This window comes from Panicum virgatum, chromosome 1N, assembly GCF_016808335.1.
Source record: "Panicum virgatum strain AP13 chromosome 1N, P.virgatum_v5, whole genome shotgun sequence".
NCBI classification, from domain to species: domain Eukaryota; kingdom Viridiplantae; phylum Streptophyta; class Magnoliopsida; order Poales; family Poaceae; genus Panicum; species Panicum virgatum.
The window spans coordinates 52,985,429-53,001,370 of record NC_053145.1 but is presented as its reverse complement, the minus strand read 5'-3'; the positions used below and the strand labels follow the sequence as shown (position 1 = coordinate 53,001,370).

The following is a 15,942-nucleotide window of genomic DNA, read 5'->3' as shown; positions in this document are numbered from 1 at the left end:
GACATCCTAAAGTATAAGAGATTTTGAGTTTGTTGAAATATTCAAGTTGGACCAAATTAGTAGTATACAATAATATTTATTATATCAAATGTGGAAATTATATAGATCAGTAATGAAATATATCTTCATAGCTTACTTGACGTGGTATATTATATTAGTACTCTTCTCTGTAAATTTGATCAAATTTAGAATAGTTTGTCTTAGATCAGTGATTACTTTTGCATGTCCCCCCGTATGGGGTTATACATCAGTGATTATTTTTGCTTCAATACCACTAAAACAGTTAATCCCTATTCTCCTGGTTCTTGGCCTTGTTTGCCATTCTAAAAAAAAATAGCTCGCACGTTTCCCGAAAATAGAATCTCGCGTGCATGAAGTACGAAATGAAGTCTATTTGTAAAACTTTTTTAGGAATGGGTGTAACTTTTCGCGACGAATCTAATGATGGTAATTAATCGATGACTGGCTACAGTGATGCTACAGTACCATCATCTAATCGCGCGGTCAAAGACTTTATTAGATTCTTCAAGGTCACTAGCGCGGGGGTTCTGGAGTTGGTTTTGTAAACTGTCTTTGTTTGACACCGTAATTAGCGGTCAAAATATCACTATTCATAGCACGCTAAAATCCTAGCGCGACCAAACAAGGGCATTGCATGGTGTACAAGCTTGCGCCCACCCTGCAATGCAGTAGTATTGTCCGAAACGTGCCAAAATGAAGCTCGTAGTATATATCGTTGTCCTACCGGGACCGCCACCAGCCGGTGCATCCAATGCAAAGGGACGACCATGCATAGAGCCACAGAGTCCGCCTGCTTTCTGCTATTGTTGTCTCCCCAGACGGACGTACGAACGCAAAGAACGAGAGCCGAGAGAGACGCCACAACGCGCCAACCGCCAAGCCGCAAGCCTGCCGCGCGCCCTGGCCGGCCGCTTTGCTTTCCTTTGACACGAAGTGTGGGCGCCGTGATTTCTGTGTACGACGTGTGCGTGCGATCCGGCGACGCATTATTGCGGCGGAGCATGTCCGGGGCTCGGGGCGCTCTCCTGCATGCCCATGAATCATGAGGCTTCTGCCTGGCTGCCTCCCGTGACGTGACTACTGATCTGCCTGCCTGCTGCTTGGTCACTCGCTGGTTTCTGGTCGGATTCCGAAGCGCGCGCGCGCGCGGGTCACGCCTGACCGGTGGGGCCTTTGCCGTTGTACTACGCACAGTACGCGTCAACGCGCGGCGCAAACCGTTAACGTGAGTGAGAGCTCGAGTGAAAACAATGCAAACACACACACAGGCACACACTCGTTTCACGCAATCGCATTCCTTTCCACGGGCCTGTGTGATGATGGATGCGGTGCGGTCAGCCAATAAAAAAAAAAGAAAAACACCGTAATGTTGAATGTCATCAGACGGTTGGCCCAGAGAAAAGTAGCCCGTACACATATTCCACGGAGCCCACCCTCAGGAAAAGAGTACTCCTTCAGCCCACCAAGAGAGGATTAAAGGCCCAGCCTCAAGAGACCTGCCTGCAGCTGCAGCCACGGGCTCGGCCGACAGGGGCGGCGCGGCAGCCCATCATCATCCCTGCGCGGTCGGGGGCGTCCGTGATGGAGCCCATCATCATCTCCGGCCGTCGTCGCCGGCTGGTCCCCGAAATGGCGAAATCCCTCAGCAGCCACACAAATGGGGGGAGCTAGCATAGTAGCACGGCGGAAATCCGACGCATCCTGCGCGGGGGCCGCCGGCCGCCTAGGCACACCGGCGGTCTCGCTCAGCCATCGGCAAGAATGGCGATGGACCTGGGCATGACGGGAGCAGATCCGGAAGCAGGAAGAAATGGACGCGCTAGCTTGATCTGTGTGTTTCCGCACCCTACCGCTGCGGGCTGCGGCGGACTGGACTTTTTTTTTATTTTTAAACGAACGGCATTCGACGAGTGTGTTTTTATTGATATAGCAGAAGAATACAAGACTACGGTTCTGGAATATCATAGACAGAAAAAAAAAAGAAAAAAAAGAAACGAACAAACTCGCCCGGTTGGATTGGGACGTCAATACGAATTACTGCTCTGCTCAACTATACTCACTGACCGGTTGGATTGGGACATCAACACGGCCAAACTCTAAACACAAACGACGACAGAGGAGAAAAGGCACAACCGCAGCTTCCACCTACCCTCGCACTCTTGCAGCTATCGAAACAACTGAAGTGTTCCAGCGTTGATAGAGGAGCAGAAGGGGTAGACACCACCACACCAGGAGACCACTGCCGTGCAGGACCCAACGCCGCAGTGCTGCTGCACCCAAACCGACCGCCCGACGGCATGAAAAACACCAAGTCCAGAGCAACCCAACGCGCGGGGGCCTCGCCACTTCCGCCATTGGACGCCACTCTCGCGTGCGCGGGGACCTCCAACCCGCCACTCAGCACGCCTCTCTCGTGTGCGGGGACCTCCAACCCGCCACACGGCACGACACTCCGTACTCGTTTCAGGGATTGCCGTCGAGGCAGCAAGAAGAGGTGCCCCACCCCCGGGAACTGAACCAAGCCGTCAGACCACCTCCGTGGTTCGAAATCATCATGTTGCTTTCCCCCTCGCACGAAGACGCCGCCCTCGAGCCAGAAGACCGAAGATGTCGCCCGCACCGTCTTCCGATGTTATACCGCACCAGAAGGGTTCAGCCGTGCTGAACACCCCGCCGCGATCCGCTGCAGGCCAAGTCGTCACTGATTGTCGTTGCCGCTAGCGCCATCCTTCAAATGCTATCCCGCACCGCACTGGAGACTGCCACGCAGCTCCAGGCGCCGCGGAATGCTGCAAGCAGGCGAACAACAGCCGAGTGATGACCCCCGGCCACCAACAGAAGAGCAGGCGTCTTGGCGTGAGGTAGGCAACCCCCTTCTCCGCATGCCCTCCGATAGATTTGTCACCACCGGCCGAAGAAAATCGCGAGCAGTAGGCCGGCTAAGTCGCCGAACGGTGTCTCTAGAGACGACGCCTCCAAGGAGGTCACGACACCCACAGGCGCCGCCGTCGCTCGTCCAGGAGCTGGACCGGGTTTTCACCCAGAGACCTCGTGCAGGAGGGTTGTAACTCCAAAATGACGCCCTCAACAGGGAGAGCGACGCCCGGAGGCGCCGCCGCCATTTCACCAGAAAGAATCTGGCGAGGGCTTGCGCCCGGAGTGCCGGCACCCCACTGCACGCGTTCGTCGCCTCAAGCCGGCACCATCACTGCGGCCGCCCCAACCGAGGGACGCCACTGTCACAACTCCACAAAAGCCCACTGCCGAAGCTCCATCTCCCTCCGCCGTCCTCGCGACTCGGCAACGCACCGGCGCCACACCGCACCACCACACCTCCTCCCGGCACGCCGCACCACCGCACCTCCTCCCGGCCGGGCAGAAACCGCCAGCACGGGCAACGCGGCCACGGCCCGCGCCGCATCTTCTCCTCGCGCCGCTGCCCCACTGTCGCGCTCGCCGGCCACAGCCGCTGCCGCGCGCACATGGTCGCAGGCTCGCCCCCCGCGCACAGCCGCGTCATGCCGCCCCTGGGCCAGCCAGCGCACGGCACTAAGCAGCCACTGCGGGACTGGTGCCCCAAGCCGCCGCCTCCGCCAGACCCGCATGCTGTACACACGCACCGACGAGCCGAACCGCGCAGCAGGATCCGCCGCCGCACGCGCCGAGGAACCTCGTGCGGGCCGGATCCGCCCGCAGCCAGGCCGGATCCGCCCACGGCCAGGCCAGATTCCCGCCGGCGAAGCCCCGGCGCGCCGCCATGCCGAGAGGACCAAGCGTCGTCCCGCCCCCGCGCCCGAGCCCCCCACGAGCCGATTTCGCCCCGCCGTCGCCTTCCTCGCCGGCCGTCAGGCTTCCGGAGGCCTGCTCGAGCGACGGCGAGGGGGGAAGGAGGCTGGGGGTGGGGGCGGCTTGAACGGCGGCGCGAGGGAGCCCCCTGGTCGCCTTGCGGGAGCGAGGGGGGTACTCCTTTTGAATGTACTGTATTATGGCGGACTGGACCTGGACTGGGACTTTTTAGCAATATCGCGTCGCACTGTTGGACCGTGACCAGCGAATGCCCCTTCTTGGTGATGAAGACGCAAGAGTCTGATGGCCATCGCCCATCAGGATAGTTTACTTGTCAGTGGTCATCAGGGGCGAAGCCAGGATTCTAAAGTAGAGGGGGCTGGAGGGTCGTCTTCAACCTCAGAACGGCATCTCAGCTCCTCCTACCTTGCAACAATGGCGAGAAAAATCAAGGGGGGGCTCAGGGGGGGATCCACTGCTCCGCAGGGGGTAGGGGGACTCGAGCTCCCTCAGCCCCCCTTAGATCCGCCCCTGGTGGTCATGACTTCCGAAAGAAGCGTATACGCTGTTACCACTTACCAGAGGATGCGAGTTCGTATTGCATCGTCTGTTGTGCTGTAATGTCAGCCTTGACAATTCCCCTAAAACAGCTACTCTGCCAGCAAGTGGAGTTTGAAGAATGTCAAGAATCCTCACTCAACCACAGAGGCTACCGATGATGGCTGAGTTTATAGGCCTAGGATTCTATCCCTCGAGCAATGACTTTAGGATCCATAGAGAAAAAATAAATGAATTTTATAGGAATACACGAGAACTTAATTTTCTTTAAATTTGTGCAGGACTCGTAAAAGCAATAGAAGAGGTGTGAAGTTTAGTCGTTTTAACTTTCTTTCTCAGTTGATTGCTTTTTATTTTTTTTCTTTATTCCTCATGTTGAGGAGTGAAGTTAAAGTACTCATGTATCTACAAGCTAGGTGGCCGGATTAGTTTCTTTGTGGCCGTACACAATCACTTGTGAATGTTGAGGACCGAATAATCTTACTATTACTAATTGGAGATTCTTTTTCAGCCTTCATGTGAAACCACCTAGAATTCTAGGTGGACACTCTCAAAAAATAGAGAAATCTGTCATTATAAAAATTGTCTAAAGTAACCTCCTAAGCATATCTCTAAATTACTCACCTGTGCCATTATAAAAAAACTAAAGTAATTGCCTAATCTTTGTGTAAATTACCACCTATGCCATTGTAAAAAATACAAATAACACTCTAATTTTACATATAAATTATCAATCATTATTAAAAATTAAAGTGACCCCTAAATCTAAATCTAAATTATATAATTATAACAAAATATTAAAGTATAAAAAATCTAAATTACTATTTCTGCCATTGTTAGTGTATTATTTATGTTATTGATTATATAAAAATACTACCCATGATAGTGTCACTATGTATTCATGGACGATGAAGATACTAATTCACAAACAAATGGTTCAATTAAATATATACCAAATACATATGGAGGTCTGATGCATGATAAATCTGCTGTAACTAGATAATGATAAATATATGTATTTTAGAGCATGTGTTAGAATATTAATAGATCAAAGAGGACGTGAAATAGATAAGTATAATTATTAGCTATAAACTTTATTTTATGTTAATTCTAATTAGCCCGTGCATGAGCACGGGTTGATAGGCTAGTTTCCTTAACGAAAAAAAAGACAACATTCCTACAGCCTGAACCCTGATGCCTCTCCATGCAAAAGGTGACCAGGATTAATCCTTTGGTCTTTGGAGATACAACTCTTGTATATGGTCCTAACAAACGGACAACGCCACGAGGACCATCATCAATTCCCTCTTTTCCCCCTACATATCTCAGCATGTGCATCTAGGATCGTTTGTCGCGACACCCAAAACTGTCAGGTAGCACACTAGCACTGCTGTTGGCTGCTTTAGCTTGTTGTCTTCTCTTGTCAGACAGGATCACCGGATCTTCCTGTCTGTCAACACTGGCGGCCGGGGATCCCCGATTGGTCAGTCAAGTCCCCACCAGAAGCCGCGGGAAAGGAAAGTTAGAGGCGAGCCTACCAGGTTTTGCTTCAAGTTGCAAACTCCGAATTTTTCTGGGGATCGTCGGACACACGCACCGCACCTGTTTCTGTTTGTAGGAAAAGACCAGCCAGCACGCACGCTGGCGCCAGATCTATTCACTGCTCGCGTGAAACGGAGAGGACGCCGGTGGTCACTGCAGTTGGGCCCGTGCACTCTTCTTCCTCCTCGCGATGGTGGTGGCCGCCAGATTACTGGAGGGGGGATGCAAGGGTCTGGTGGTAGTTGGTTGTGTGTGTGTGGGGGGGGGGCACTGGTGACTCGCCGGCTGCCGGGTGGTGCCGGGAGGCGGCGGAGCTTTAGGGTTTCGGATTGTTGGGGGCGGCGGCGGCGGTTCGGCCGGCGGAGGGTGAGGCGGCGCGAGAGCGCCGCTGGCCGGCCTGGGCAGGATCTCCGGTGGGCGGTGGCCGGCGGCGAGGGTGAGGTGGTGGACGGGCGGTGCGGCGGCGTACTTGGTTAGAGTCGGCGGCGGCGGAGGCGATGCTGGAGCTGGGGAGGCGGGGGCGTTTGTTGGGATGGATAGTCGAATAGACGCGCCCCGCTGCTGGTACTGGTAGTGCCGTAGTGGTATTGCTCCTGCACGTGACAGCTCGTCGTGCTTGTCAATTCTGACGTCGCACTGGCCCGTTGGCTGTACAAATAAATGATCGTCCGAAGGCGACCCGCGCGGAACCGAACCGCGGCACGTGTGGCCTGGAGGCTGGAGCGCGACACGCCGCGACACCCTTCGCTCGAGCCGCCAGCCGGCCAGCGGGAACGGGAACGTGCCGAGGCCGTGATTCGGCGGCGAGACTCCACGGCAGCACCAGAACCAGAAGGCAAGGGAAGACGGCACCGTTGACGCCGGCCGGTCAGTCACGGACTCGAGCAGCCGGAGCGGGCGTGGCGGCCGGTGGGAATCGGATCGAATCCAAGCAGGCTGCAGGCTCGGCGCAAATGCACCGGCACGAGTACCAGGCGACGCGCGCGGACCCGAAACGGCCTTCCGACGTAAATGCTGCGGAGAGACCGCCTACCGAGTCCTGACCAGGGCCTGCTAAGGAGCCCGATTCTCCGACCTTACATGATTTTCTTTTTTTTGGAAAATATTTTCTCCACTCCTGTCTATATTTGGTAAGTTACGATTTATGAACATGATTTTGCGCACAATATTATTCTCCATTTCTTTCTATATTAGGTAGTTACAACTTAGAGCATCTCCAGCAGTTCCTCAATAAACCTTTCGCAATAACTGTTATTGAGAGATGTTCCAATAGCAGTTTTTTAGAATTATTAGGGGAGTTGATTTTGCAGTCTCTCAATACCTTTCTCCCTATTCAACTACCTTATTGGGATAGTCACAACTCCTCTCTTTATTTAGGGAGAGGTGAGATGAATTGTTGGGATGTCCCAATAATTATTAGAAAAGGGGAATGTTTTGGGAGGCTGCTGGAGCGCTAATTTCTTATCTACTCTCCCAATATGATAAATTGGATTGGAGATTGGGGGACTGCTGGAGATGCTCTTATGAATATGATTTTGTGCACAATCTTTTGCACGTAACTTTAAATATGATGAATTCTCATCATAACTTATACTACACACATAACGGAAAAGTACAATTCTTTCTTATTAGCTTCTTAGTGGATAAATTTTTTATACAATTTTCACGATTCATAAAACTTTGATGCATAGCTTTTTTAAGAAATCTTATAGAGAATAATCTTAAGTTTATATTAAGATGTTATCAAGAAGAATTCTCGCACAATGTTTTACACACAAGTTTACCATACAACTTCTAATCATATTCTTAATATTCTTTTTGTACAATTTTTATAAAGTAGTTGTCAACATAACTTCGCCAGAGAAAATATAATAGAAGGTGAAAGAAAAAAACATGAAAAAATAGTAGAAAGGAAAATGAGATAAACCAAGTAAATACCTCGAGCACAGGAGGTTGGTGGCGTGAAGACAAAGTGACAGATGCTTTCCCGCTGTAACATCGCGCGCCAAGAAGGCTTGCAGCGCGCGCTTGTAGTACTGGATTTCCGGTCCGACCCCTCGTTGGCTCGTTCCGCCGCCTCCGGAGGAAAAACGGGAAGCTGGAGGGAAACGGGAAGGGGAGCTGGGGGAGTGCAAGAGACGAAGGAGAGAAAGCGACCGGCGCGCGGCCGGCCAGCCAGCCAGCCAAGCCAAGCCTCACGCCCGAATGGTATGGATGCCTGTGCTGTGTGGTGTTCCCACGAATATCCTGCGTCGCCACGCCGCCGGTGCCGCAACCAGGGCAGGCAGCCTTCTCGCCCCTTCCGAAACCCGAATTTTCCCCGGCTCCGAGCCTCCGAGTTCCACGTTCGCCTCCGCTTCCTCCTCCACTCCAGGAATATAGATAGCCGGAGGAAAAAACAGAGGAGGAGGGGGGGAGGGGCGAGGCATCGAGGGCCCGAATTCCAATCCCCACCTCGCCGCTCCCACCGGCGCCGACCGCGTCCCGTTCGATTGCCCCAGGAGGCCGGGAGTGTTGTCTTCTCTGCCCAGGATGAGCACCGAGGCCGGGGAGCTGCTCGGGATCGACCCCCTCGAGCTCCGGTTCCCCTGTATGTGTCTTCTTCCTGTTGTTGTCTGTCGCCCCCTTCGCCGCGGGTTCTTACGGTTTCCTTGGAAGTCATGTCGGTAATCGCGGTAGTTTCGGTGGATTTCCGGGGAACTTTTCACGCTCCGCGTGGAGCTTCCATTCGATGATTTGTTCTATGGGACGTTTATCGGGTTCCCGAAATTTTTTCCTTTCTGGGTTGATTTCGATGTTTCTTCATCGATTTGTCTTCATTTTGAGGTCAATCCGCGATCGTCCTGTACTATTTGTTTCCTAATGTCTCTCTATTTTTTTTCTCTCTCCCAAACATGCAGTCGAATTAAATAAGCAGATCTCGTGCACGCTGCAGCTGACGAACAAGACAGACAAGCAGGTCGCGTTCAAGGTAAAACGAATCATTCTCGTGAATTCTTCAGGCAAAAGCTCTGTAATTACGCGAAAATGGCAGCGCTGGGACTGAAATTCGTGCAACATTGCGGCTGTAGGTCAAGACAACGAGCCCGAAGAAGTACTGTGTTCGGCCGAATAATGGCATTGTGGCACCCCGGTCCACAGCCGATGTTGTTGGTAATTTCGTGAACCAATCAATTATCCTGACACAACTGGTTAGGCATTAGCATCTTACATGCGCCGTGAAATTATTTGATTCAGTTACAATGCAAGCGCAGCGGGAGGCGCCACCGGACATGCAATGCAAGGACAAATTCCTTGTGCAGAGCGCCATTGTAGCCAAGGAGATTGTGCCCAAGGAAGTCACCGGAGACATGGTATTTTGCGGTTCAGTATTTATATTGGCAGTTTTTTTGTCTCATTTTTTAATTTAGTTGCAGTTTCTTTTTTATATATTACTCCCTCCTTCCCTGTTTATAAGGCATACACGTATATCAAGATTCAAACCTTGTCATCTTTGACCAATAATTTGACTATTAAATTTTTATTTTTATAATGCAAATTTCATATGATTGGATTCATAATCAAATATATTTTACAATGATTATAAGTTTATAATCAAAAGTGATATAATATATGATAAATAAATGGTCAAAATGTTGTTTAGAAGACCGTGTCATGTTCCATCATGCCTTATAAACGGGGAAGGAGGGAGTATATAGTTAGTAACAGAATGCCTCTCTTCTTCACTAAAAAAAAATCGTACTCAATTTTTGTAGTTTACGAAAGAATCAGGCAATGTGGTTGATGAAGTGAAATTGAAGGTGGTTTATCTCACGCCATCCACCCAAAGCGAGGGATTTGAGGATGGTTCTGCGGGCAGTTTGAATTATCAAGAGGTATAGCTATGATCTTGGAGCAATTGTTCTATAGTTGACAGCCACGCTTGTTAGCAATATGTGCTAACTGTTAACTGTCTGATGGAGTAGTTACAGTTATTTTCTGTAACTGCCAAACTGATAAGCTATTCCAGCGATCATCAATTACCTGCTGCCAACCTTGACTTGAGAGTCGATCGTTCTTTGCAGGAAACAAAAGAACCTAATGAACAAGAAATAAAATAATGTACCTATTGAACAAGAAAAAAAATAATGGAAACAAAAGAAACTAAAGAACAAGAAAAATAATCTCTGAGGTGAACCTCTTTTTATATAAAAAAACAAGCTACATCTACTAATGATTCTAGATGTTGTACTAGTGCAGACTTTACATATTGCTCTGAACTAGATGGAGCTAACCATTGTTGTATAATATCACCTGAGCTCATTCCTGTATTGTTCAGTCACTTGATGGAAATTAGAGAAGATTCATAGATTAGAGATGGCATCTAAGTTAAAGAAGTTGACGTGGAATATTTCTTCTCTTTTACTTGTTTCCGAATGACATACACTACGACTAACATCTCTAATAGCATTCAGCTAAAGCCTATAACATTTATTCAAACTGTTTATATATATTGGACGTTATAACTGACAACAGACTTAACTGTATTTGATCAATTTTCTCCTCACAGTTGACATATGCAGTCTTTTGATTATATCAATAAGCTTTACTGCATAATTTTTGGTTCACTAATTATTGGTCCTTTATCTGTGTAAATTTAGATGTAAACATATGTTAATTGGTTGCATTTTCCTATGGTAATAGCTAACCAATTCATGAAGCTCACCTATATTAGCATTTCTACCAATACCGAATTCTTCAGCATTTCAACAAAATCTTATTAACAAAGTGATTGAGGCCTTAGTAGGTGTCCTAGATGCCAGTGATATATTGAGCCTTGACATGGTTTATTTATGTCTTTGTAGCCATTTGCTTTGATTTCGAAACTGATGGAGGAGAAGAATTCTGCTGTTGAACTGAACAACAAGCTTCGGCAAGAATTGGTTAGTGTTTTTAGCTTATTACTAAAACAGTTAATAAACTCAAGTGCATTTTTCCCCCTTTGACTGTAGGCACTACATTCAGATTCTTGAGGTTTTATTTTCTAGGCTAGACAAAGTAGTGGTATTGGTCTGTTGTGCATTTCTCTTCAAATGCTCAATACAAAGATTGTGCACTGCTTCCTTTCCTGTACATATGGTTTACATTGAATATATGTAGCTTTGTCTCCGACTCTCCGTATTTCCTTTGGCTTAATGGCCTTCAATTATTTCCACAAGTGCAGAATTACATATCTATCAACTAAGCTGTGCATATTCGTATACTCCCTCCATATAAAATGTTTTTATTTGAATCAAACATTATAAAGTGCTGCAAGAGAAATTAAAGGTCGAAATCTGCTTTTAATAACTACTACATACCAAAATATGCCCGAAATAATGGCCGGAGGGAGTACTGCTGTACTGCTTTCTGCAACAATGATATCTGAATACTTGGATCAATTTCAGTGGCAGTACAGACCTTGGCTGATAATAATTTTGTTGGAATTTTAACAGGATCTTCTGAGGCGAGACATCAGCAGGCAGCACGGTGGTTTCTCATTAGTTTTAGTACTGGTGGTTGCTATTATGGGAATACTACTAGGTTTCCTCATGAAGAGATAAGTGCATAACGATTTATCTTGTTTGGCTTTTCTTTCAAGAACTAAACAAATTGTACGTGTTCTCTGTGTGCTTGCTATTGTAGTATTGTACAACTCCGATCCTGGTCTGTTTGTAATTTTCTGATTCAAATTATAAAGTTTAGCCAGTTAATAAGTCATAGTTCCCCTACACACGAGCTGCTACCAGCTTGCTATTGACATGAGGTTTAGCCTTTTGAAATTTGAAAGATTGACTAATTGTTGGTATCCTTTTGTACATACAAACAGAATTGTTTCTTTGAAATTGTGGCTTGTTGCGTACAATGGTTGGATGCTTTGTATATTGCACGGAGAAGTGTCACTGTCATATAGTGACGATGTTGAAGAACATCCACATTATTATAGTGCTAAAAGAGATTCAGACTGATGTGTGGCTTGCTGAAATGATTCGTCCTGTTACAGATGCCAGTGTATCTGCGCTATTTAATATTTCCATGCTAAGTTGGTAAAGAACAAGTAACTATTCAGCCTTTTAAGCTTACATGAAAGTTGATCCGAGCCTTAAAAGATCCACTGCTAATAGCCTAATACAACTAAAACAAACCTCAGCAGATCTTGTATGCCTGAGGTCACAAATACGAAAAAGGCAGTACACCAGATCATGTGATAGGAGTATGTAGTACTATCTGATAACGGTGTATCCATGATGGGCATTGACATAATTGGAAGCATCATTCTGAATCCTCAAAACATACTGTAGAAATCAAGGAATTTGTTTCCAGAATTTCCCCAGGTTGCCTTCTGACAAGATCCTAATTTTTTTCTAAAGGCTTTCAGAGTAATATTGCTACAGCTAAACCAGAGTACAGAAAAATAAAAGTACAATGATGAGATGAACTAAAACATATGTGACTACTCTAGATGTAACACAGTTGATTCAATCTTCATATAGCAAATGCCTGTGATTATTATCACTTAAAAAATGCGGTATGTACCATGCATTTTATATGAATCTTTTTGGGGAGGGGAATGCATGAAGCTCTCAGGGCTTGCTATCCACCGGCTTGGAAACTTTGTGCTCCCATGTTTCGATCTGCTTCATTGACTTCTCTCTCCTACGCTTTAGCGCTTCGAATTCCTCAGGGCTGAAAGGTGGGGGCAGATTGCATGGGCCAGCATTGCTGGCAGACCTCACCATCGAATCCTCCATGAACTTCTTCTCACGGCCTATAGCTTGACAAGCCAAAGACTCGGAACAGACCTCAACAGCTTCAGGTGGTTTGGTTGGCTTGAACCTTAGGAGCTTGGCATACTCAGTTAAGAGGTGAAACATGTAGTCGTATACATGGTCCATACTGAGTTCTTTTTGAATGAAGTTGCTTGCTTGCTTCCCTATTTTCTGTGCCTATATTTTAAGAGGAGATGCATGGACACGGTTATTATAAAAAATGCAAATCCTTTACAAATGCACATAACAAAATGTTCTCTATAGCAGAAAAGGGGTGTTCTTGACTCCAATATGATTAGTTGCGAAAATCACATACAATCGAACTGGACAGGTAGGCAAGTATTCCTCATAGGAAGCTTTTGCCGGCAAACTTTGAGCTTGTAATATTTGTATCCTTTGTGTTAATATGTTATAACTGAAAGTTCTATGCTTTTAACTAAAGCATCTATCAAAGCAAGAACAACAAATAAATGAATAAATAATGTTGAAATCACTCCGCGGTAGTTTGATTAATATAGGTGTCCTTAAAGATATCTCTTGAGTTCAGATAACACAAAGTGTCTTACAAGCAATGCAGTTCAGATAACACTAAGCGTCTTACAAGCAATGTGTTCCAATTCAGACAAATAAGGAAGAGTATGTTATGGTATAGTGTAGCAAACTTCATTACTGATATATAAAAGGCATATAACAAACAAATACCTTCTGTTTGTGAGAATTGCCCCAGTCAACAGCAAACTTGATTGAACTACACTTATTGTCATCCTGAACGGGCCAATAATGTTGCATGGGCATCAGCACCCTTGAATAGAAATCATAGTATTTTGGTGTAACCACTAGTGTCATTGAATCACAAGCTAAAATATACTTCTCGCTGACTGACCATGCAGATCCTTCAATATATATCTTGTACCTGTCACCCAAAGAAAGAAGGTCAGCATTACTGCAGAACAACATAAATTTTAACTTGCCTGTAAGAAAAGAAAACAAACCTATGGGCACATTGACCAGACAAATCTGACTGTTTGTATCCTGCCTTGATCTCTTTGAGCCAATCCTAAATGATAGAAAAAATGAATTAGCTAATCAATGATGAATCACCATTACCAGAACTGTTTCACTGAAAAGTGGTCATCCACTAATAATGAAGGTTTTAAGCATTTTATGGGATGGAGTTGAACAATTTAATGAAGGTAACTTGTGAGAAGACAGAAGAGAATGGGCTATTATAATTTCTCTAAGTATAAGAAACTTCAGTGTGACATAAAGACAAGCAAAGTACCTGTTTGTAAATCCGGGCGTTCCATTCATGCTCCCTGGAGACATTACACTTGACGAGCCCCTGCCTTGTAGCTGCAACATCTGGATTCCCTTTCCAGTAAGCATAAGGTTTTCTATCCATCCATTTCACCCTCTTGTTGCCCCTGCCCAATTCTTTCTGCAGAGCATTCCATGGCTTTATGTTGATCTCAGGCCTGTCACCAGTCATCACAAACAGTTTATTATGTGGTTGTGCCTTTGTCTGAACATCAAAACCCAAAAGAACAAACTATCAACAACAATTTCGCTTTGCCAGCCCTTAAAAATACAAACATCAGAAATGAAACTGATCTTCTGCAATTGGTTCTCTTCACAATTATCAACGGAGTGCAGTGAATACTTATCGAATCATGCCAACGCACGAAAGAAGCAAAACTAATTTGTGGTGAGAAAAAAAAAGCTAGGGTCGGTTGCTTACCAGCCCCAGAAAGACCAGTCTGGGAAGACAACGTCGAGCGTCTCATTGTTGCCGCAGTATCTGAAGAGCGGAGGCAATACGGTGGCGTTCTCCCCCTCGTACTGGTCAGCGTGCACAACGGGCCAGTCGACGCAGTCGAACATGAGGTCGAGGTCAGGGACGCGGCCGGGGTAGCGCCGGAGCAGCTGCAGCATGCCCCAGATCGTGAAGAGGTCGCGCGTCTGGAACGCCGGCGCGATGCGCTCGATGTAGGCGCGTCCCCGGATGACGACGAGGCGGAAGTTGGCGGTGGCGCGTGCTTGGTCGACCATGGCGCGGGTGATGCCCCCCGCGGCGCGCCATGGGTGGAGGTCCTCGTGGATGAAGCGGAAGTAGTCGGGGCAGGTTGAGGAAGCGTTGGCGGTGGCCGGGAGCGGCGGCGGGTCCGGGATGGCGGCGCAGGTGGAGGCGGAGGAGGCGTTGGGGGAGAGCACGAGGTCGAGGGTCTGGGAAATGTTGCTGGGTATGTCCGGGTCGCGGGGAAGCGGCGGCGCCGAGCAGGAGAGCGAGTAGGTCGGCCGCGGCGGCGGCGGCGCGTCGGGGATGGCCGGGATGGAGACGGTCCGCGTCGCGGTCAGAATTGCCTGCAGGCAGAGGAAGAGAGTGGAAGACAATGATCAACGGTGTGACCCTGACTCGTGAGCGAGCGTTTTTTTGAGAAATTTAATTAGTTCTATTTTTCATAACAAGGAAATTTTAATCGATTCCTTTGTGTTTTTTTTGTTCTATGGACTATAACTTCTGTGTTGAAATGGCTGATACGTGCAGATTGACAATTGACATCCACTAACCCCATATGAGTATGTGTTGATTAACATCCCTGGGTGAGTGTAAATTTTTTGTTGCAGAAAAATGAATGGAGCTTACCTACCGGCTTTGAGCGCCACTGATCCAGATTGGTGATTGTCAGATGAGTCTGCACGCATGTTAAATTAATTGTCAATTAGTGAGTGCCTAGGAAGAACGTCCTCGACTACTCATGCAGTCATGCCTCGGTCCCGTAAAACTAATCTTTGTATTACTCCGAGAATCAAACACAAGCAAAAACAAAAATCCTCAAAAATCGATGCAAAACAGCGAACGTATCTTCGCCGAACAGCCGAAAATGCAACAAAGTTCAGATGGCGATGGGGGGAGAAGGTGAAATATCAAACAAACTCTTCAGTCTTCACTCACGGTGGTGGTGATCCAGCGGGCGGACACGAGGACGCCGACGACGACGATGAAGAAGAAGAGGAAGATGGCCGTGGTCACCGGGGACGACGGCCAGCTCGCGCCGCCCTTGCTCCACCGCCGCCCGTCGGGGACCGCCGCTGCGGCCGCCGAAGCCATCGCCGAGCGGCTGCTCCCCTCCCTTGCTCACCGCGTCTTCGCTTCGGCGATCAGAGCCCGCTGTTTCCTCCCGGCCCGTCAGACTCCGCCCCCCGGAAGAGAAGGACGGGATGGGCACTGGATCGAGGCATCGAGCAC

At 47.9% G+C, this 15,942-nt stretch overlaps 2 protein-coding genes across 3 annotated transcripts; one reads left to right on the top strand and one right to left on the bottom strand.

The window, feature by feature from the left end:
• The first annotated feature begins 8,109 nt into the window (after positions 1 to 8,109).
• On the top strand, positions 8,110 to 11,771 carry LOC120656611 (vesicle-associated protein 1-2-like). The gene is made up of 7 exons (XM_039934769.1): positions 8,110 to 8,497; positions 8,808 to 8,878; positions 8,979 to 9,060; positions 9,145 to 9,260; positions 9,663 to 9,782; positions 10,752 to 10,829; positions 11,382 to 11,771. The coding sequence occupies exons 1-7, from the start codon at positions 8,440 to 8,442 to the stop codon at positions 11,487 to 11,489; spliced, it is 633 nt and encodes a 210-aa protein (XP_039790703.1). The 5' UTR covers positions 8,110 to 8,439; the 3' UTR covers positions 11,490 to 11,771.
• Positions 11,772 to 12,165: 394 nt separating this feature from the next.
• Positions 12,166 to 15,942, bottom strand: LOC120656610 (O-glucosyltransferase rumi homolog). 2 transcript variants are annotated; one of them, XM_039934767.1, is made up of 7 exons: positions 15,649 to 15,940; positions 15,344 to 15,388; positions 14,434 to 15,056; positions 13,978 to 14,170; positions 13,688 to 13,752; positions 13,398 to 13,608; positions 12,166 to 12,872 (listed from the first exon to the last, which is right to left on the bottom strand). In XM_039934767.1, the coding sequence occupies exons 1-7, from the start codon at positions 15,802 to 15,804 to the stop codon at positions 12,510 to 12,512; spliced, it is 1,656 nt and encodes a 551-aa protein (XP_039790701.1). In that variant the 5' UTR covers positions 15,805 to 15,940; the 3' UTR covers positions 12,166 to 12,509. The 2 variants fall into 2 exon arrangements, with proteins under 2 accessions (XP_039790701.1, XP_039790702.1); XM_039934768.1 differs by lacking the exon at positions 15,344 to 15,388 and having other exon boundaries at positions 15,649 to 15,942.